The sequence below is a fragment of the Prinia subflava genome, chromosome 2 (assembly GCF_021018805.1).
Source record: "Prinia subflava isolate CZ2003 ecotype Zambia chromosome 2, Cam_Psub_1.2, whole genome shotgun sequence".
NCBI classification, from domain to species: domain Eukaryota; kingdom Metazoa; phylum Chordata; class Aves; order Passeriformes; family Cisticolidae; genus Prinia; species Prinia subflava.
The window spans coordinates 98,967,913-98,988,348 of record NC_086248.1 but is presented as its reverse complement, the minus strand read 5'-3'; the positions used below and the strand labels follow the sequence as shown (position 1 = coordinate 98,988,348).

General features: G+C 44.1%; 2 protein-coding genes across 2 annotated transcripts in view; both read right to left on the bottom strand.

The window, feature by feature from the left end:
* Positions 1-8,664, bottom strand: part of MSH2 (mutS homolog 2) — a 46,015-nt gene extending 37,351 nt beyond the window's left edge. Inside the window, exons 1-6 of the mRNA XM_063391191.1 lie at positions 8,382-8,664; positions 6,170-6,324; positions 5,485-5,763; positions 5,032-5,178; positions 3,887-4,036; positions 1,609-1,742 (exon numbers count right to left, since the gene is read on the bottom strand). Of these exons, the coding sequence (XP_063247261.1) occupies positions 1,609-1,742; positions 3,887-4,036; positions 5,032-5,178; positions 5,485-5,763; positions 6,170-6,324; positions 8,382-8,601 (1,085 nt within the window). The 5' untranslated portion in view covers positions 8,602-8,664. The remainder of the gene's footprint in view (positions 1-1,608; positions 1,743-3,886; positions 4,037-5,031; positions 5,179-5,484; positions 5,764-6,169; positions 6,325-8,381) is intronic.
* Positions 8,665-14,746: 6,082 nt separating this feature from the next.
* Positions 14,747-20,305, bottom strand: EPCAM (epithelial cell adhesion molecule). Its single transcript, XM_063391188.1, has 9 exons — positions 20,092-20,305; positions 19,579-19,683; positions 18,726-18,966; positions 18,376-18,441; positions 17,132-17,195; positions 16,659-16,760; positions 16,298-16,495; positions 15,879-15,920; positions 14,747-15,251 (listed from the first exon to the last, which is right to left on the bottom strand). The coding sequence occupies exons 1-9, from the start codon at positions 20,156-20,158 to the stop codon at positions 15,210-15,212; spliced, it is 927 nt and encodes a 308-aa protein (XP_063247258.1). The 5' UTR covers positions 20,159-20,305; the 3' UTR covers positions 14,747-15,209.
* Positions 20,306-20,436: the final 131 nt, after the last annotated feature.

Below are 20,436 nucleotides of genomic sequence, written 5' to 3'. Positions count from 1 at the left end.
CAGTTCAACCCCAGTTTTATAAAGAAAACACTGTCTCTTCCAAACTTGGAAGATTTCTATGCACAGTAATAAACAAATGTGTCACACAAAAGTTAAAATTTCTAATGTTTACTTTGACATGAGAAAATTACAAGATGGGAGTTCTAACTTTCAAAAATTTAAAAACAACACAATCATAAAATTAAATTTGGCTCAAATCTTAGGATCAAAAACTGACAGACACAGATGATCTTGGGTACCTAGTCAAGAACTAACAATGAAAGCTTTTGTAACGCATGCAAGAGTAAGATACAGCATTCAAAAAACCTGGGATCAAGTATTTCAGTGTCACATTAACAACATTTCTAAGTGGGCTCTGATCAAGTTACTACACCCTATTCTGCAAATGATTAGGAAACGTAGAAAAACTTGTTGAAGAGAAGCAGAATAATTCAGTATTCAGAAATCTAGTGAGAAAACTATCATCCTGGTTTTGGCTGGGATAGAATTTTTCTGAGTAGCTGGTACAGTGCTCTGTTTTGGATTTTGTCTCTCCTCCCCATTCCACCAGGAAGGTGAGCAGGCAGGTCACCTGTGCTTAACTGCCAGCTGGACTTAAACCACAACAACTACTCTGCATAACTTATTTAAATATCAGCATGCCCAAGCCAAGATTTCTTTTTTTGGTAATAGGGATCTGTCCCCAACAACATATACAGACATATCTCCAATGCCTTATCTGAAATAGGAGCCTTAGAGAATTTATTGAAGTTAAATTCAATTTTTCAGCCTCTTCTGCTTTGTCAAGATACACTTTAATACACATTTTGTAATGCATTAACCTGCTGATTACTAGACTTGCATGGAATTTTGGTTTAGATTGTAAGAATACAGCTATATTTAGGAGTGGTTTAAAAAGCGTGTAACTTGTATTTGCATGGTGAACATACTCAACACAAAAAAAACCATAGGAACACAGCCTTTGCAGTTTTCCTTTCTGAAAGATTGAGAATTATCTGTACATTCTCAGTAGGGATTTACCAGATTCTCTAAGGCTTCTTATCAACTGATACTGTTATCTACTGGCAGGGCAGCCACACAGTGACAGAGGGCAGGATCAAAGGGCAAGAAAGAAAAAGCCCCCACATTATCTAGGCATGATTAGAGTGACCTACTGCAACATAAAGTAGTTTTCTTCTGGGAACAGAAAGACATCACAACTGCCTAATTGTTTGGGTGTTCTCTTGATTTTTTCTTTTAAACTGGTAAACTTGAAGTGACATCAAAGTATTATTATACAGACTGAGCATTTGTATATGAACAACAGCCAGTAAGTGGCTGCTGTACAGCCTTAGCCCGTAGCATAGCATCATTCAGATCTTCTTAACATATTGTACCTCCTCTTTAAAATGTGTAATTGTAGAAAGCATTTAATTTAACAGTAACCTGTTAATTTGCATCTCAAGGGAAAATATATTCTGCTCTAACTGCAGTGCATTACAGGGTAGCACACAAAAGATTCCAACCACTACTATTTCTCAGTTGTAGGATTCTGTGCTTAAAAAGAAAGAGCCTTATATAAAATAGTTACTAACGTGTTTAAGTCCATTAAACACATAATATTGTTACCTTTCTTCAATTCTGGTCTTGTCCATAAGTGGTTGTTTGATCCATTGATTAACTAGTCTTTGTCCTTGAGGGGTTCTGCATTTATTCAGTAAACCAGCTAGAGACTGTGGAGTATTTGCATTTTCCACAGAACTCTGGAAAGAACAAAAAAAATAGATAAAAAAAAGAGAAAAAAAATTAGTTAATGAAGTTTACAGGCATCTATTGAATGACACATAAGTTTTTTTTCCATTAAACTTGTCACCCACCAAGAATGGTAAATGAAATAGTGCAGCATTAAAGTACTTACACTCTGGTCCCTGGAACATGGCAAGCAAGGAATAGGTTTGTCTGTTTTGGAACCAATCCTGACTGAACAGCAAAGTTGTAAGTGTCCCTAGTCATGGAGCAGTTTGCACTCTGACTAGCAAAAGTGAAAATACATCTACATATTTGCTAGTTTGCTCTTCTTAAGGTCAAAAAATAGGGGTTCTCTCCATCACAAAAAAGCAGCAAGAAACAGGACCTGAGTTCAAGGGGTTTAGTTTGAGAACTTTGGGGATTGCTTGGGGGCGGGGCGGGTTGGAATGACACAACAGAATGGGGTAGAACAGTTACTTGAATTCTCTCAAGCTTCCCCAGATCATCTCTGCAGTGCTATAAATATCTCTAAACTTTGCTCTGTTCAAATTATAGTTCATGACTTATAATTCAGGTTTAATATTAGCTGGACTCCAGACAGCCTTTTGGGCATTTTCATTGCAGTTTGGTTTGGTTTTCACACAGCTACAAAGCAAAAATTTTCGTTAATATTGAACAAACAAGCTTATTTCAACTCTTGACTTTGAAATTAAAATCTCAACCCTCTCTACACAAGAAAAGCTGCAATTAAAAGAGCAGGCAAGCACTCAACCAGGAGCAGGTCTGGATGTTCCTGTATGTAGAACTAGAATCACAACAGGAAATGAATGCTGTAAGAAGGAACACTGACACATTCAGCCCCTAGAATATCTAGTATCAAAACTGTATGGGCCTATTTTCAGTGTTCTGGACAGTACTACATACTAAAATCTTCTGAATGTAAGAGAGTGTCAGAGAATACATACATATATTAAACACAAAATACCTACTTCAGCACATCCAATATTTAAGGTACAGTACATTCCACATAACCAGCTGCATCTGCTGCACTGAAAGAACTTTACCTGCACACCTCACAGAGCAACTCAAATTACAAAATAGTCTGACTTTGCTTTACTGCTGTCCAAAAACCTCCACGTACATATCCTACCATGCAGGCAGCTTCCTACTGCTTGGTAAAACCTTTGTTCCAAGGCTCACATCAGCCGCTGAAGACAGACACAGCAGTGTACTTCCTATTACAAAACACTGAACACCTGCAAGGACTTGTAAAGGAATGCAGCTAAAACAGAACTTCCTACAACACCCTCCATAAAGCTTGAGAAGAAATGTAATTTTTGCTTCATTCCCTAGAGAGGCGTCCAGCAGCAAAAAATTAAAAAAAAATTAAAATCTCTCTTCAGGGTTAACCAGCTCAGACACTGAATATATGCTCTGCAGAAATTCCTCCAAAGTAAACAGGAGCCATAATCTGTGATTTCTTCCTATAAATCTGAAATGTAAGCAGATTAGGTCCAAGCAAAGATCGTAAAGCAAGGCTTACTAATGTGGAATTAGAGGAGAAAAGCAGATACAACACACCACTTTGAGTCCATGTTTTCCTACAATGATAGAAATCGGCAAAGCAGAAAAACAGACTTGGCAAGAGGTATGAAGGAGTCTGTCAACCTGTCTGGATTTGTAAAAAATGTGTGTAAAAAAGGTACAACTGACGACATCAAAACACGACAGTTAGCATGACATGGTGCTTTCAGAATGTTCTCAAGTACTGTTCACTGCCAGCCCTCCCTTCCCGACACCACTGGTATTGCTCCTGCCATGTGTTGCGTGTTCCACTAACACCATCTCACTCAGGTTTGTATTCTTTACCAAGAACAGCACTACTGTGGCCACTTCCTACCTCTTTGAAAATCTTCTCTCCCCTTCTACATTTAAAATAAACTAAAAAGAAACTAAAATTAAAATGTGTTAAGAGTATCTAAATGTTTAAAACACACATTGCAGGGGAGTAGATGAAAATAAAGCTAAAATGTAGAAGTTGCCATTAATCAGGATCAGGATCTGGGGAATTGCAATTGGGCAGTCAGGCTCATTATCAAGGAGCTAAGTAATTAAGTACATTGTAAAGAGGTTACTAACTCAAGTATTTATTTCTTACCTGAAAAAGGTTGAGGGCTTGAACAGCTGCATTGTCTAGAACCATATATTGACTAAGATCAAAAGTAGTCAGTTCAAATTGTCCAAAATTAGACTCGTCTGACAGCAACTCCAAAAACTTGATAACAGCCGACAAAGATGAAACAGCAACCTGAAGGGTTTTTTTTAAAAAAAAGCACACCACATTCTAGTTAGAAACACTCCTGAATCTAAGAGGATTTGATAAGTGCTGCTAGAAAATCACAGCTGGGGAAGACTTTGAGCCATGTCAATTCTGGCAGGGCTATGAGAGACTCATCCTGTTTGACAAGACTTCATTTCCATAGGGACGTTCTATGGCACTGCAGTATCTTTCTAGGCAGGTGCAAGAACAACACACGAGACATCTGCATAATCTGATAAACAAAATGTGAAGCTGCACACCTTGCCAGCTTTCCAAAGCTGTTATCAGGAGGTTTCCAGCTCAGGAACGCAAACAAGTTATACTGCAGATAAACGAGATATGCTGGATCATCTCAGGACATGGTTTCAGGGTTAGTTTTCAGCCAGAACAAGCATCTGATCTGACTCACTGCACAGCATTGCTGAGTGCCAGCACAAAAGAGAGGCAGCAGCATGACTGACTTGTTCAGCTGCAACACACTTCAAACAACTCTAATCTGTTATGAAATTACACATTAAGGGAGGATAATTCTGAACCTTACACCTGCAGTGAGCATCAGCTGTGAAGGGCATTTTAAAACTTGTTTACCTCAACAAATTGCCTCTCGTTTGCAGCTAAGAACAAGCATGCAGGCACTAAATCATATACTTAAGCCAGAAGACAACACAAAAATATTATCATAAACATTACTCTGTTTTCAAATACCAATTTTCCTGTCATGCAAAATAACTAGAGTATTGTATTTCAGTCCTTAGGCTAGATAGATTATGAACAGAAGGTAACTCTTCTGCAGTCTGCTTGTTTACCAGAGCTTCTGCTTTAAAGAGGTAAGTGAATGGTTCTCTCCATTTCTCCCAGGACCGCTGGTATCCAGCTCTGACCCAAGCTGAGCAGAACTGCTGAACACTAGAGGAGATCAGCTCACATCAGGTGCACACACCACTCCACTTTTTAGAAAGAGAGGCACTTTGAACACTGCTCACCTGCTTTTCCATCTCTGGCAGTGCCGCACTATTCAGCTGCTCCTCTTTCTTCGATTTCAATAAGCGATTGAGATCCTGCACAATATCTTTCGTTGTGAAATCTGCCTTCTTCCTGTCTGTAATCAGGATTCCTCCCCTCTGAATGACCTGTTGCTCACAAACACACGCAGTTATCAATTAATTTCAATATTTAAGGGACAGATGTTGACTACACAGAAGGAAATCCTGAAGTGATATTAATTTACTGCAGGCTGCAGGGAGAGGAATGACAGACAAGATTTTAGAACTTTTGTTGATTAAAGGGCAAATAAATCAACAATCAATACATTTTGTACACATAAATCAAAACTCCTTTGAATTAAGATACTAGTCCTTCGTTTTTTAGAGCCTGGCTAAAAAAACAGAACTGAGCTTTTTAGAGGTTTTGTCTGTAAGCCACAGTGGTTCCCTTACTTGTCTCAGTTTTCCCATTTCTCCCGCAGTATCTCCTCCTGGCAGCACACACTCCTTTGGGCCCAGTTGAACCAGTAGAGCTTCAAGGTTTGAGAACTGATCATTATCTGGGAACTCACAAACACTCAATTTTCTCAGTGTAGTGTCGACACAGCCCACTCCTACTACTCTCTGTCCATCAGCAGCAGACAGCTTAACCCCCACAACCCCGATGGCTGTGGACATATCATTGTTGGCAAAGAGAACTTCCTCAAACTGGGCCAGATTTCCTGGAGAACCCTATGAACAAAAAAGAAAAACACTTTTTAGAAGGAGTGTACACACATACTTTCTTTCTTTCAAAATAACAACTGATAAAACTAGGTACTGAACAGCCCATTCATATAAAACACACAGCTATTCTATTTTTTTAACCATTTGAATTTTACATATCACCTACACAGAGGAAAGTACTTCAGGTTTCCTTTATTTCCCAACCTATGGCAAAGACACAGAGGAAGCTCTTTCAGCCTTAGAGCACTAGAAAATACAATGATATGTATAACAGCTGTATAACCAATATATAACAATCAGGTGTGATTTTCATCATCAGTCCCGTAAAATCCCAAAACTCCAAGCAGGAAAAAGCTATGTGGTTTCTTTTTTCTTTCATCTCACAATTATAAAGAAAGGTTGAAAATTGTACCTTGTAAGCTAAATACCAGTCATTTTCTTTGACAGATTTGCTCCCTGCTTTGTTCTTGTAAACTTCAACTCTGTAATGACGAACCAGAAGCAGGTCCCTCACAAAAGATTCAAAGTTCATTTTACTAAGCACAACACTCTCAAGCTTCTGAGTTCCTAAAAAAAAAATTATGAGATACTTGAATTTGTTCATAAAACTTATTTTCTTATTTTCTGTAACTGAAATCCCCAAGAACAGCCTTCAGAAGACACTGTCTTAGTATCAAAGAAACAAACATAGAATCCACGAAACAACACAGACCCACAACATTCAACTGGTTAATACTAATAAAGAAAGCATACTCTCTCTCCAAATAAAACCAATATTCAATTCCTAATTTCACTTTATCAGTATCATTCACTTTATCAGTTAGTATATACAAAGGGATATGTTCCTCTCACCCTTCCCCTCACACAATAGTTTTGACGTGGTTTACTAATTAATATTTCACACATTTTGATCTAATGAGCGTTAGAAGTCTGCTGCATGTCCTCTTTCTGGACAACATATTTTCTTCCCTGGATAAGCAGCTTCTGTTGACAGGAAAGAGTCTCACTCTATTCACACTCATGCAACACGTGTGCCAAGACATTTCCCTTTTATTGTAATTTATCCAGTAAAAACAACAGATCATCCAAAAAAAGTTAACAGTTTACATTAAAACTTAACTTAGAAAGTACCTAATTGACAAATTTCTTGCTTCTGCTCCTGCATCTGTGCAAGCAGAAGATGCAGCTGAACAAATTTAATTCCATGTAGCTGCCCAGGGGAGGAACCCACTTCTACCTCCCCATCTCCAGCAGCAGCCTACTCACAGAACAAGGTAATTCAACTACTGAGCAAACTGGGATTCCAGGCGAGTACACTGAGCTTCCTGCCAGGCTGGGAAGTGGAACTAACTCAGACTGGTGTCAGACACACTGGAGTTAGATGACACCCCAAGCAACAGGGACTATCACATCCCTCTTTTAGCAGCATGCCTTAATCACATTTGAGGCTCTTCCCTCCTTCTACAGGAAAGATGTGTAACAGCAAACTTCCACACTCGTAGGAACTTATGGGTTTACTTTAAATAGGATATTTTGAAACAGGTAAAAAAATCTAATTCTACCTAATTATGTTCTGTTCCCCAGGGCAGAACTGGCCAAATACAATTTTTCTTATTCTTTCAGTTGAGAGAACTTAATACAATTGCAGGGGGTGGGGAGCAGCTGAAGTTCATGTGTACTTTGAAATCATCCTGAAACCAACAAGTGCAGTTTTGTGCTTTTAGTTGGATATGGTGGATAAGGCTTTAAAGGGTTTAAAACTGGAGCTGGTAGTCACGTGATTACACCTGCAAAATAACCTCTAAATTGAATACAATAACAGGGATACATGGTTCTAGTCTGGAAGACACATCAAGCTTTGGGGAGAGCAAGGGTTTTTAGATTTTTTTAAACATATGAGCTCATCACTCACAATAGAAAGCAAAAAGCATATGAGAATGTCATGCTCTTTTTAATGCTGTTGCTCACACACACAAAAACTTGATTCATTAAAATACATTTATTTTACAAAATCTGAGCCAGTAACTCAGCAACGTTGTGTTCCTAGAGATTAAGGCTAATACTAGGTTTGTATGCTGACATGATAATTCATCTTGATGTTCTTACACCCGACATCTGCAAGCTCCACTGCCTTAGACTAAGTGATAAACGAAAAGCAGCACGAGGTGGATGGAAAAGAAAACCCTAGGAAACATACAGAAACATTTCAAAGTAAAGAACCTCACTCAGTGATTCCCAGCCTCAAGGAACCAGAGCGAACACTGGGACACGGTCACCTCTCCGCATCTCCCTTCCCGCATCCATGCGCCCCGGGAGCGGCGGGAAGGGCCCGCAGCACCCCCCGCCCTGGCCGGCCCCAGCCTAGGCCGCAGCCACCCCCGAAATGCCACTCTGAGGCCGACCCTGTGACACCCGCAGGCCTCGGCCACGGGGCACCGCCTGCCAGGGCCTCCCGGGGGCTGCCAGGGGCGACCTGGGGCATCCCGGGGCAGGTGCCACCACCGCCACCTCCCTCCTCCGCTCCCCCCGCGGCCCGCCGCAGCCGGGCCTGGGGCAGGCGGTCCCCCCCGCCCGCCGCCGCCCCTCAGCGCCCGCTCCGGGACCCCGCGCACGCCCCCACGCACCCGGGGCCCCCGCCAGCTGCCGGATGACGGCGCGGGTGCGGAACAGCTCGCGGGCGGCCAGCCGCGCGTCCGCGCCGTGCACCGTGTAGTAGTCGCCGCGCTCGAAGAAGCGCACGGTGGTGTCGGGCTTCTCGGGCAGCGAGCGCACGGCGCGCACGAAGCCCGCCTCGGCCCCCGCGCCCTCGGGCCACACGGCCTCCCGCGGCGGCTCCACCGCCATCTTGTGCTGCCGCTGCGGCCGCCGCCTCTCGCCAAGCACGCCACGCGCTCCCCAGCGCGCCTGCAGCGACGCCCAATCGCCGCGCGGTCCGCGCCTCGCGTCACGCCCGCCCCGCCCAATCGCTGCGAAGCCCGCGCCGCCCGTCACGCCCGCCCCGCCCCTGAGCCGCCCGCGCTGCGGGAGCGCGCAGGCCCGGCCCGCCCGGCGCGCGCCGCCGCCGCCATGGCAACGCCGGTGCCGCGCGGCCGGGCTCCGTGCTGTCTCCATCTCGGAACTACGGAATCCCTTGGGTTGGAAAACACCTCCGAGATCATCGAGACCAACCTGCGACCGCACACCACCGTGTCGACCAGATCGCGGCCAGGGTCTGTGACCGCACCCCCTCCCTGGGCAGAATTCCTCCAAATGCCCAAGCTAATGCTGGATAACCAGCGTGCCCCGCGGTGCCATCGCGCCGAGGTGGTCACTGCCTTTACTCCAGGAGAAGTGTCCTGTACGGGCTGCCAGAAGGCGAGTGCTGAGCACAGCCCGAGAGCAGGGCTGTCACCGGGTCAGCCACACTGCCGGGGGCTGTGGGTGACAGCCCCTCCTCTGCTCACTGCAGCAATGGTGCCCAAAGATATGTCCAAAGGAATGGTGTCCCATGTGCTCACTCCAGCAAAGGGAGCAGCTCTTGCCCTCCCTCCAGGCACGGCAGCTCCTCTCAGGCGGCACAAGGCAAATGGCAAAAAAATCCAAGGCTTGACCCCCATTTACACTCATGGATTACCCAGCCCAGGGACAGAAAGGGCAGAGACTGGCCTGCAGCACTCAGAGGTATGCTGAGCCCTGGCTACCAGGCGGTCCTCATGCCCAGAATGATTTAGGGTTTTTGATTTTTCATGCTTTTTTCCTTGCACTGTCCTAAGCATTTTTCTTTGTTTTTTTGGGGGGGGTTTTGGGGGGTTTTTTGGGGTTTTTTTGTTGTTTTGTTTTGTTTTTTGTTTTGTTTTGTTTGCCTGTTTTTATCTTGTACTGTAAAGGCACAAAGGAATAGAAACAGTATAGGTGACAATCTTTCTTTTGGTGACTATTGTCTATGAATAACGAGAAATGCCATGTTTCATCAGCTAAGTCAAGTCTTCTTGGAAACTTCTCTTATCTTGCACTGCTTTTCATCTTTCCAATCAGAAACCACTATATCCCAATTCCCAAATTCTTGTATTCCAATCCAGCTGCCTGCCCACTATCACCTATAGACAAAAACACATCTATTTTACATGCCTCAGTATTTCTCGAATAAATGTTATGTTCTGGCTTGTGTACCTTGTACAGAACATCCCCTTGTTTGCCCACCATTACTTTCTCTTTCATTTCTTCCCTATATTAGTTAGTTTCTCAAAACTCATCTCCCATTCTTCCTTTCTTCCTCCCTCCCATCTGTTTCCAGCTAAGAAATGCTTTTGAGACCTCTGTTTCTAGATTTTCTCACCTGGCTTCTCTCTTCTTTCCAACTGGTGAATCAGTGTGCTCATCTTGAGTATTTCTTGGTGTCAATAGGTGCTTCTCCAAAGGGCCCTCAGATGCCCACTTAAGAACTACTTCAGATTTTCACACTAAACTAACTTTTTACTGGCCACCCTGGTCTGCAAGTGGTGCCATGTGCTGCCCGTGCCACCCCAGGGAACGCTTTGGTGTCCGCACCTCTGCCCCACTCCTGCCCAGTGTCACTCTTGTCATCCCATCCACACTTCAGCCTTCCCCTCCCACACCCTTGTGCTGTACCCCTGAGGTAACACAGCTTTTCCAGTAAAGGCCTTCAAACCCCTTCTGTAAATGTATTTGCTGAAGGGTCACAGGTGGTTCTTGTGGTGAAGAGGAAGTCCAATCTGCCTTCATTTGACATAGGAGGGAAGGAGCAAAGCAGGCAGGTCTTCTAGAGCTTTGACAGCTTTGTGGTATCCCAAAATCTTCCTCTTGTCTCCATAAAAAATTGTAAAAATGATACTTCTCTGGCAAGCCAAATGTATTTATTTTCAGCATGAATAAAAGTACTTTTCCTAACTTTCTGGAAGCAGCTAAACTAAGTCTGATAATTCCTCCACTAAAAGTGTTTGCTTGCAGGAATACTCACATAGTAAATTCAGCCTGAACAACTGTCATTTAGCAAGTACGTTACCTTGGGAATGCACTCAGAGTGTCAGGCAACCTTGCCAGGCATCGATAATACCAGGTCAACCGAAAATACACATTTTGAATAGCTGGGACAGCTTGTCTTTGTACACTGATGGTTACAGATAAGGCAGGAGACAGAACAGGGAGAAAAGGAGTGTCCCATACAAACATCTGGAGACAGCCTGGACTCCAGGGACCTCATCGTCATCTTCAAAAGCGGCAAAATAACGTCTGCTAGGCTGTAATTGCTGCGTGTTTCAGCGTTTCCCTCTCCGTGCCCCGGGCTGGTTGCACCTCCTCCTCCGGCACTCTGCTCCGGGCAGCTCCGCAGGCCCCGTTCGCAGCGAGCCTCCGCCCCAGGCGGCCGCTGATGCCCGAGCGGGCGAGTAGTGTAGTAGTGTATAGAGAAAAGTTACAATGAGCTTTTAGTTAGGAAAATGGATGTCCTTTAATCACTTTACAGGGGGGAAATAAGAGAAAAAATAAATTCTCTTTCATCAGTGGTTAATTAGTATCCTGCCGTGATCAGTGGCAGCACTAAAGCTTCCAAGCTGGTGGGGATGGCACCAGAAAATCTGGTATCAGATTGATGTATATCTGTGTGTGCGCACACGTCGTGCAGCAGAGGCTTAACATTAACAGATAAGAATATTTAGATAACACAAGTTTGAAAACATAAAATATGGCTGTTGCCCTGTAGAGAACCTTTTAACTTTCTTTTGTTTACTTTTTTCACTCAGTTTTGGCACAGCCATGCTCTACTTGGAAGGCAAGTGTAAGAATTCTGCAGTGCATTTAGAGGACAGTAGAGAAAAAAATAATTTCTTATATGTGTGAGGTTTTCACACACTATAAACTGGTCAGTGTTTCCTCTACCATCACACGCCACCTCCTTTTTGTGCATCTGCCCTTGCATGTCCCTGCTAAGACAAGGATTTTAACAAAGTTCATAAAACTCTCTGGGTTTGGGATCAACTATTCCAAACATACAAGGCACTTCTGCAATTGGCTGCAATGTGGCTGACTGCCTGCATGCCCTGGGATGGACCTTTACCAGACTGTAGCCTCTCCTGGGAGCTGCTAGAATTCCCTAATAGCACTTGTAAAGTTGGAGCAGCAGAGCTGCTAGCATTTCCAGAATATTTTTCTGGCAATTTCATGTCATCCAAAGTCACTGTACTCTGGTGATCAAAGTCCAGCAGGTGAGGATATAAATAAACATGGTTCACAAACAGTATTTTTTCTCTTACCAAACTACTCTGACTGTTCAGGAGGGTAATGGGTACAGTACTGTCAACAGACCCCACAGATGCAACACTGACCTTTCATTTTCTAGTTGTGGAAACCGTGCTTTAGCATTAGTCAGGTCTTAGAAGAAAGTTGCATAGACTTTATTGGTCATGCTTTCTCAGATTATTAGCATACCCTCTTCTAAAAAATCTGTCAAGCCTTTACATAAACATATATTTAATTTTACTCTGCAGTAATAATGATACATATTTGCCAGTGTAATAATTCATAAGGAAGTAATAGATTTGCACTTGGCTATACACACACTCTTTTCCCATGCTGTACATAGGCACTAAGATATGTATTATTACTGGAGTTTCTTGCAGTTTGTGTCTATCCCTCTGTAACACAAAAATCTCATTTATCCAGTCTTAATACATTTTCAATCTGCCCTTCATATGCTTTCTCAAAATTGACATTATATGAAAAGAGAGGAAACATGGTATCTCAGCTTTGTGTAGAACTTTAAAAATATGCCCCTTCACATAAGGAAGTTAATGAATAAGGCAAATGGAAGTATCAAAATATTTACCTAGTTAAAAATTGATGCAGAGACTACTAGTCTTCTTTCACAGAAAATTCTCCTTTTAACTTTGCTGAATGTTTTCCAATAATATTAAAAGTAGTATCCAAGTATCAAAATAGGAACCACTTAATATTTTGCTATTTAATACAGTATTTTTTCAGTAGCAATCCTTTTTTGCCATACTGCTCTATATGAGAACTATCACATGCTTATGTGGAGAGTTGACACAATCTGATAATAGCTTTTTTTTCTTTAAATTTCATTACATTCGTCTCCTCTCAGTATAAAAATCTATAAAACACAGTAAGCTGCAGGATACCAATACACTAATTTCTCAGGTATTTCCCCCCTCATGCTTTTCCATTTCCCTATAAATACACACTTCTATGCAGCTGGACAAGTGCAGTGTTTAGTAAATAGAACAACATAAAGGCTAGTATGTCAATAAAACTATTTAGAACAAGAAACGAATGAAAAAACTATTACTGATCACCATTTTGAGAGCTGAGCAGCACCAGTAACTGAATTTATAAACAGCACATTCCCTTCAGTTGTTGATTTAGTTAAACTCTGGTTTGTTTAAAGACTTTCTGTAAGCTTTCTGGTTTTCTAATACCTTGGCTAGTTTCAGGCAAATTTGACAGGCAAAAAGACCATAGTACAGCACTAAGCTTCAAATCGGACACAAAAAGCTCCACTAAGTAAAAAAAATGGTAAAGTGTCTGAATTCCTCCCTGTAGTGTGGGAAAAGCAGGGAGATGATATTCAAACAAACCGATTGGGACAAGGTCCAGGCCACACAGCAGCCACGTACCAGCCTGTCCAGTCAAGCCTGCACAAGTGCAGCTCCAGCCCAGCCACAGCACACAACACCTCTTTCCATCCCACAGGCCAGAAACATGGTGTGAAAGGGGGAGGGAAGCAGGAGGAGAGAAAACAATGGCATTAGAATATTGGGGAGAAGAAAGAAATGGCAAGGATTACCATATTGCAGATATTTAAGGAAGTGGAGGAGATGGAGACTGAAGCACTGGGGAAGACAGTAACACACATGACTCAGCACAAGACCACCTTGGCTTTATTTGGTTAACTGCTTACAGAACTGTACAAAATTCATCACGCCTCAGCATATCGCCCGCATACCTAGGGAGAAAGGGAACGGCACAGATCAGCAGAGGGAGAATCTGCCATGGAGAAGTTATCACTGACAAAGCTGCCTGAAAGGGCTGCAAAACATTCCAGTAAATTCCCCACTTCAGGATTTTTATGCAATACCCAACACAGCTATGCGTGCACATGAGGTGCCACACTGTTGCAGGGCAGAAGGGATACTGGTGAGCTCTGACAGTGGAGGTGACACCACCACAGTTCAGCAACTTCCCTGTGATATCTAGCAGGCATACTTCATATTTAATTTCATGAACAATACGTAGAATATCCTCCCAGTAGCTTATCCCACTTTTCCTGTTTTAGCCAGGTTGGGTCAAAACATGCACCACATTAGTAAAAGGTTTGTCATTCAGTTCCTTATCTTGCATCTCATTATTTCTTTGGCAACAGGAGTTACAGCATTTCCTTTATAAATCAGATACGCTGGAGGGGTTGCCAGCCAACATCCATGGCACAGGTTACTGACAGCCAAAGCAAGCTCTCATGTCCAGGGAAGGCTCTGGGAGGCTGAGAGCCTGTGGAAGTCTGGTCAGCATCTATGGCAGAGAACAGGAATAACAGCAGAAACAGCTCTTTGCTGTGCAACAGCTTTGCCACAGACAAAATCACAGTAATGGGGTAAATTGATCTCTGCCAGCTCCATCATCAGATGCCAGGCCTGCCCACCCCCAACCCTGCACCAGAGGATGTCCTAGGTTAGAGGCTTATTTTAAATACTTACATAGCATTGGAAAGATCAGTCCCATGCATTCCTGAAATGACTGCATTTTCGGCCTGTTCATTTTTTATACAGGAACCTGTATATTATCATTTCGCCCTTGTTGCATACTTTCCACAGCTTTAAGAAAAACTATCATGCCCTTGAGATACTAGATGGCTCATAACTGCTAATTGGAGTTCTAGAATATTTTCAACTATGCTGAGGTTCCCTGCTTTAAGGAATCAAACAACAAATTTGTAAGCATAACTTATCAGATTATCATTCCATCACAGAAGAATGAGAAGCCTGTTTCAAAGTTTTATTAATTCAAGTCATAAAAAAGTTACAGCAACTTCAAATATGTACAAACTGCCATAAAAACGTTGTGTTCAGTTATACAGGAGAAGTCTCCTTTACAACATGGCTACAAAATCATTACTTTCAGTAAAACTCCCACAAGGGTAAAATAACCATTTAGGCATGTATGCTCCAAAACCCTAGTAACAGCAGTTGACAACTCATTTCATCATCATAAAAAAAATAAAATCAGGGAGCAATAGTTAAGTTTTACTTGAGTAAGATAGGGCATTTAACTCTCAACAAATAGTAAAAGTAGTTGAATGGTCTTGGTTGTTAGGAGTTTTGACAATCATTAAGTGAGCACAATTGCTTCCCTTTCAGGAGGAAACCTTTAAGAGTTAAGATTCATGTGTCCGATGTATTAGTTGTTTTTCTTGCTTGAATCTGGCTTGTCTTCAGTTGATTTAGTTAAGCATTCAGTCCTCTATGCATTTCGTTCATTTCCTTCACCTGGAGGGGAGGAGGTAGAGAGAGATAAACATCTGCGCTACTTCTACATTTCAAGACTCAAGCTCAGATTTTCATTAGCAAATGGATTTGATGCAGCACTAACAGAACCAACCATGACAAACCCACCAAATAAAAAAAAAAAAGCAGCACTGCTTAGGGTACATGCAGGAAGCAGAAAATACTATTCAACTACAACATTGTTTGGATTCCTTCACAAAAGGCTCCACACTTGGCGTGAAGCACCATTTGCTATTCCATTGGAAAGCAGATCTTCAATGGAAACTGCAAGATCCTTGCAAATACCTCAGTAAAGGTCTTAGTCACAGAACAAGACTATCAGCACTTCCTGTGGATTGCACAGCCCTTTGCTATACATATGTAAAACAGGACTTGCAGTAAAACGGAACCCCACCCCCTCAGCCCTGGGAAAAGCAGCACATAAACTGCTGCCTTTGAAACTAGTGCGGAACTAAACAGAGGTGAAAACTAGCTACAGAATGTGAATACTTTGTCTCCTTGAACACATCTGAAGCACCCAAAGAGTTTTTAACCAACAGCAAACTTAGGAGTTCCTGGATTCTGGTCAACCTCCTCCCCACACATGCACCACAAACAGAAATTAATTACCTCAGCTTTCACGTACTTCCCTTTCCTCCTCCTCGTGAGGACCTGTAAGAGAAGGATGCAATATTAAATCTTGATATACAAATAACTTCATCTGGTTTTGACTTTAAAAACAAAACTTGAAGCTGTCTGTTCCCCATCCTTCAGAAGTGAGGTAGGTACAAATGAGGTTGCCTGTCACTGAACTTTAAACCAAGAGGTACTTTGTTCACCTCTGTGAATTGTTCCCAGTAGTTGTTTTCCGGGTGACACCCTTCAGCTGTAACCTGAAACAGTGACAGTGTGCCCATCACCAATTTCCCACCACCCAAGTCTGAAGAAGCAAGCCAATTCACAAAGGAAGACTTTCCATCAAACAAGTATGCCCTTGCTTCCCAAACTGTACCAGTACCGTTCTGCTTGGCAGCTTTGTTAGAACTTACCAGAACAACAATTGCAGCAACTACTGCTATTACTACCACGACAATGACAGCAATAAGGCCAGGAGTGAGGGACTTCATGGAAAACTCTGGTGCTATTTCATCAACATAGTAGACCACTGTCTTCTCAAACTTCACCGGTTCATTGTCAATGCTGACATTTAACCCGGCACTACTATGAAAGATGGATTGACCTTTCACCTAAAACAGATAGGAAAAGAGAGACTTGCTAGTTCATATTGTAGTAAGGCATTTATCTCGTCACAGGAATAGTTCTTGTTTTAGCCAGTACACAGCCAGACTCCCAAGTGCAGTGCAAGACACACACCCAGCCTCTGGCAGACTTCACTCGTGACACACTTACATCTTTTTCCAAGTAGTAGGCCACATCAGCTATATCCACATCTCCAATCGATTTGGCTGAGGAATTTTGCTTCAAATCAATAGTAATGTATGGGCTTTCATACTGCAATAAAAATATTGTATGGTATTTAGAAGGAGGTACTTTAAATCCAGCAATCAAATATTCACCGAAACATTATGACCCAGTTTATGAACTTGTATCCTAGATCAAGTTTATGGTTTTTGAACTAAAGCCAACTGCTTCCAGTAGGATTCAAATTCCACTTCTTAAGTGAGGCAAAGAAGTTATCTACAGACTAAGGAGAGCAGTGTAGTTTCTCAGCATTTCTGTTCAGATAGAGCTATTTGCTAACTACCCACTATTTTGAGAGCTTCTGTTAAAACTCATGCAGTATTGCATTAGTTAAATATGAGTCTTTAAAGCTATAACAAAATGAAGTTCTGATACTTTACTAAACATTATGTGCCTCTTACCAGAACACTGGCTATGTAGCGGCCATCCAGCTGATAACGACTGGTAATGGTATCCGTGAAAAACCTGTAAGGATACGAAAGCCACGGCTGTTAAAACCAGTATTATTTCACACATAAAATTTGAGAAGTACAGAAGACCAGTGTAATTGTTTTCTTCTGCAGTCTCTGTGGTGGGTGAATCTCAGCTAGCAGCTAAATTCTCACCTAGTCTCTCACTCACTTCCCCCAGCAGGAGTGAGAAAAGAATCACAAGGGCACAAGCAAGGGGAAAAAAAACCCAACCAACCCTCACCAGTTAAAACAAAGACAGTCTGGTAAGTGAAAGGACTGAGTGGGGGAAATCTAAAACCTCAAGTGATGTAAAAGCAATCAGTCATCACTGACAGATCAATGTCCAGCCAACCTCAGAGCAATGGTTACATGGGAAAAGACTTTCCCCGAGATTTATTGTTGGCTATCTGTTGAGTCAATTCATGGCAGCCCTGTACCCTTCCCAGCGTCCTGCCCATCTCCACCCTACTCACTGGGGCAGCAGAATGAGAGTCTGAGAAGGCTTTGCCATTATGTAAGTGCTGTTCAGCAGCAGCTAAAACCCTGGTGAATTAATCAACATCATTTTGGTCACTGGTCTAAAATGCAACACCACACCAACAGCTACCAAGAAAATTAACTCTGCCTCAACCAAATCCAGTGCACTCTCTTCATACTAGAGTTCCATTAACTCCTAACAGTGAAGATGCACTTACTGTAAAATAAACACCTGTGTTAGACAAGCGTTTTACCAAGTTTGAAGAGAGAGACAGAAGAGCTACAGGGCAGCAGCTTTTGTTCTGGAAAGGAGGTGATCTAATAGCTACAAGTAGGGTTTTGACAACAAACAAACAAACAAGCAAGCTATAATCTCAATTTCCTCCTGCTGCTTTTATGTAGTCCTTCTGGCATTTTTGTCAGTTTTACTTCCTGAACAGTTTCATCCATTACCTTCCATTTCTTTTAGTATATTGATGGGGGGGGTGGGGGAGGGAAACTAGCTATCAATTTTAAATGGCAGGGAATCTCTTTAGCAGTTAATTTGTTTCCAATACAAATTAAAGCAATTCTATGAAGATTCTGCAACTTGCTTCTAAAATGTCTTACAAATGACTTCACAGGTCTGACAATGATTTTAGGAACTGTTTAGAAATACACTAAATATCTAGTAGGACATGCATACACTACCACGACATAGTAGTATCATCACTTACTTCTTTAAAGATTCAGCGTTCAGAGGAGCATTTGTCTCAGCGTGTTTCATTTCAATAATGATCCACCTGAAGTACAATGAATATTCTTGAAGTACATGCATATAAAACATACCAAAAAAAAATCTAACCCCAGGCTAAAACAACAGAACACTGACACTGAGACAAAACCAAGGGAAGCAAAGACTCTTCCAACCCCATTCAATGTCTCCTAGCTTCTGAAGAAAAAAAACCCAGCAGTAACCAAGTGTTGATTGCTCCATCTTCATTCATCCCCAGTGCATCATTCACACAAGGCAGAGCCTCATACCGGAATGTTTTCATGTCACAGCACACCCTGCTGAAAGACTTACATCGTTCTGACTAATTGATTGCACTTCAAGTCTGCATCGTGTTTGTCAGTTCTCCTAACTCCAGCTGTGTTCACACACCAACAGGTGGTTCCATTGCACTGCTTCGCCTTGAAAGCACCACTATTTTCACACTCAGGATCATAGAGGCCATCGGTATCTTCAAACGCATCTTTCGGTTTCTCACGACGACCCGATTTTGAGCCTGTCGCTTCTGCTTTCATCAGGAGGCATTTTGAAGTCACTAAAAATGACCAGAAAATCGTGTTACACAGCATCAGACCACGCACGTCCAAAACAGAGCTCTGAGTCCGTACAAACACAAGGTTGTATCAGCAGCAACCAGCCTCAAAGGCATTACACGGAAGAGCAGATGTCTAATGTGTTGGTGGTGCATAAAATCAATAGAGCTGGGTTATGCCAGCCTCCTCTCAAGGCAAAGGCCTAACAAGTCTGGCCTTAGGACTCCCAGCTCCCATTTCTCACAGCTAGAGGCTTGCTTCACAGCTTAGCTGAGCTTGAACCCAGAGGGAGGTCTTGTCACAAGGCTCTTTCCCCTCTAGATTTGTAGGAAAAGCGAGGATATGTGCTCGCAAGGAAGCTAAACATTCATCTTCAAGAAGTTCTTGCCGCTGGAGAATAAATATTGAGGAGGAGGCGTGAGCCTACATTAGTACAAGCACAGAAACCCTGAACGCTTATCTCTTCCAACACCAGTTGACCTGGAAGACCAGGAAGAAGAACTCCTTCCTTGCCTCCATTGTTTGCTGGGAACTCATCGGTGATTCTCACGTATTCCCCGGCGCTCTGCGGGCGCCCTTCCGTGCCACCCACCCGGCCGTGCCCTTTTACTCACGGGTGTCGCAGTCCACAGTGATGCCGGAGCCGATGGCCTCGCAGCGGCACTGCCCGTTGACGGTCCTGCAGTTGGTGACACGCTTGTTCTTCGTGCAGACACACGCTGCGAGAGAAGCGCGGCCGTGAGCCGGGCACCGCGGGGCAGGGAGCCGGGCACCGCCACCCGCGCTCCGTCGCCGGACAGGACGGACAAAGCCGCCCCTCACCGGCCGGGCGTGGCGTGCCCGCACCCCCCGCTTCCCCCCGGGCACCCCCCGCTTCCCCCCGGGCACCCGCCCTCCCTCCCTTCCCTCCCTCCCTGCGCAGCCCTGGGTCTCCCCTGGAGGCGCGGACAAAGGCGCGCTCGTGGGGCCGGGCACTCCTGCCCCTCCGCGCCCCCGGAGAACGGGACGGGGAACGGTGCCGCCATTTGGCGGCGCGGGGCGCCCAGCGGAGCGGCCCCGCGGAGAGCGGGACGGGCGGGGGTCCCGGGGCGGGGCAGCTCGGTCAGGAGAGGGGCGCGGGCACTTACGGCTCTGGGCAGCGGCGGCAGCGCAGAGCACCAGCAGCAGGAGCGCGGCCCCGCAGAGCGGCTTCATGGCTGGGGCGGGCGGCGGGGCGCGGAGAGGCCGCGGCGAAGTCCTCGGGGACGCGGGCAGAGAGGGAGCGCTGCGTGCGCGGCAGCGGCGGCGGAGCGCTGTGAGCCGCCCGACAGGTTCCGCAGGTGCTGGTGCTGCGCCGCGCCCTCCCGGCTCCGGTTACACCTGGGACGCGCGGGGGGAGCGGCGGCTCCTCCCCCGGCCCGCCGGGCGCGCTCTTAAACCACCGCCGCCCCCTCCTCCCCCCGCACCTGGGCGAAACTGGATGGGGCAGGGCG

Excerpts from the sequence above, each read along its gene's own strand:
- EPCAM (XM_063391188.1), bottom strand. The coding sequence starts at position 20,158 with ATGAAGCCGCTCTGCGGGGCCGCGCTCCTGCTGCTGGTGCTCTGCGCT. Across the intron at positions 18,442-18,725 it reads AATCAATTAGTCAGAACGAT|GTGGATCATTATTGAAATGA; the intron begins GTAAGTCTTTCA and ends ATTGTACTTCAG. Across the intron at positions 15,252-15,878 it reads GGAAGTACGTGAAAGCTGAG|GTGAAGGAAATGAACGAAAT; the intron begins GTAATTAATTTC and ends CCTCCCCTCCAG.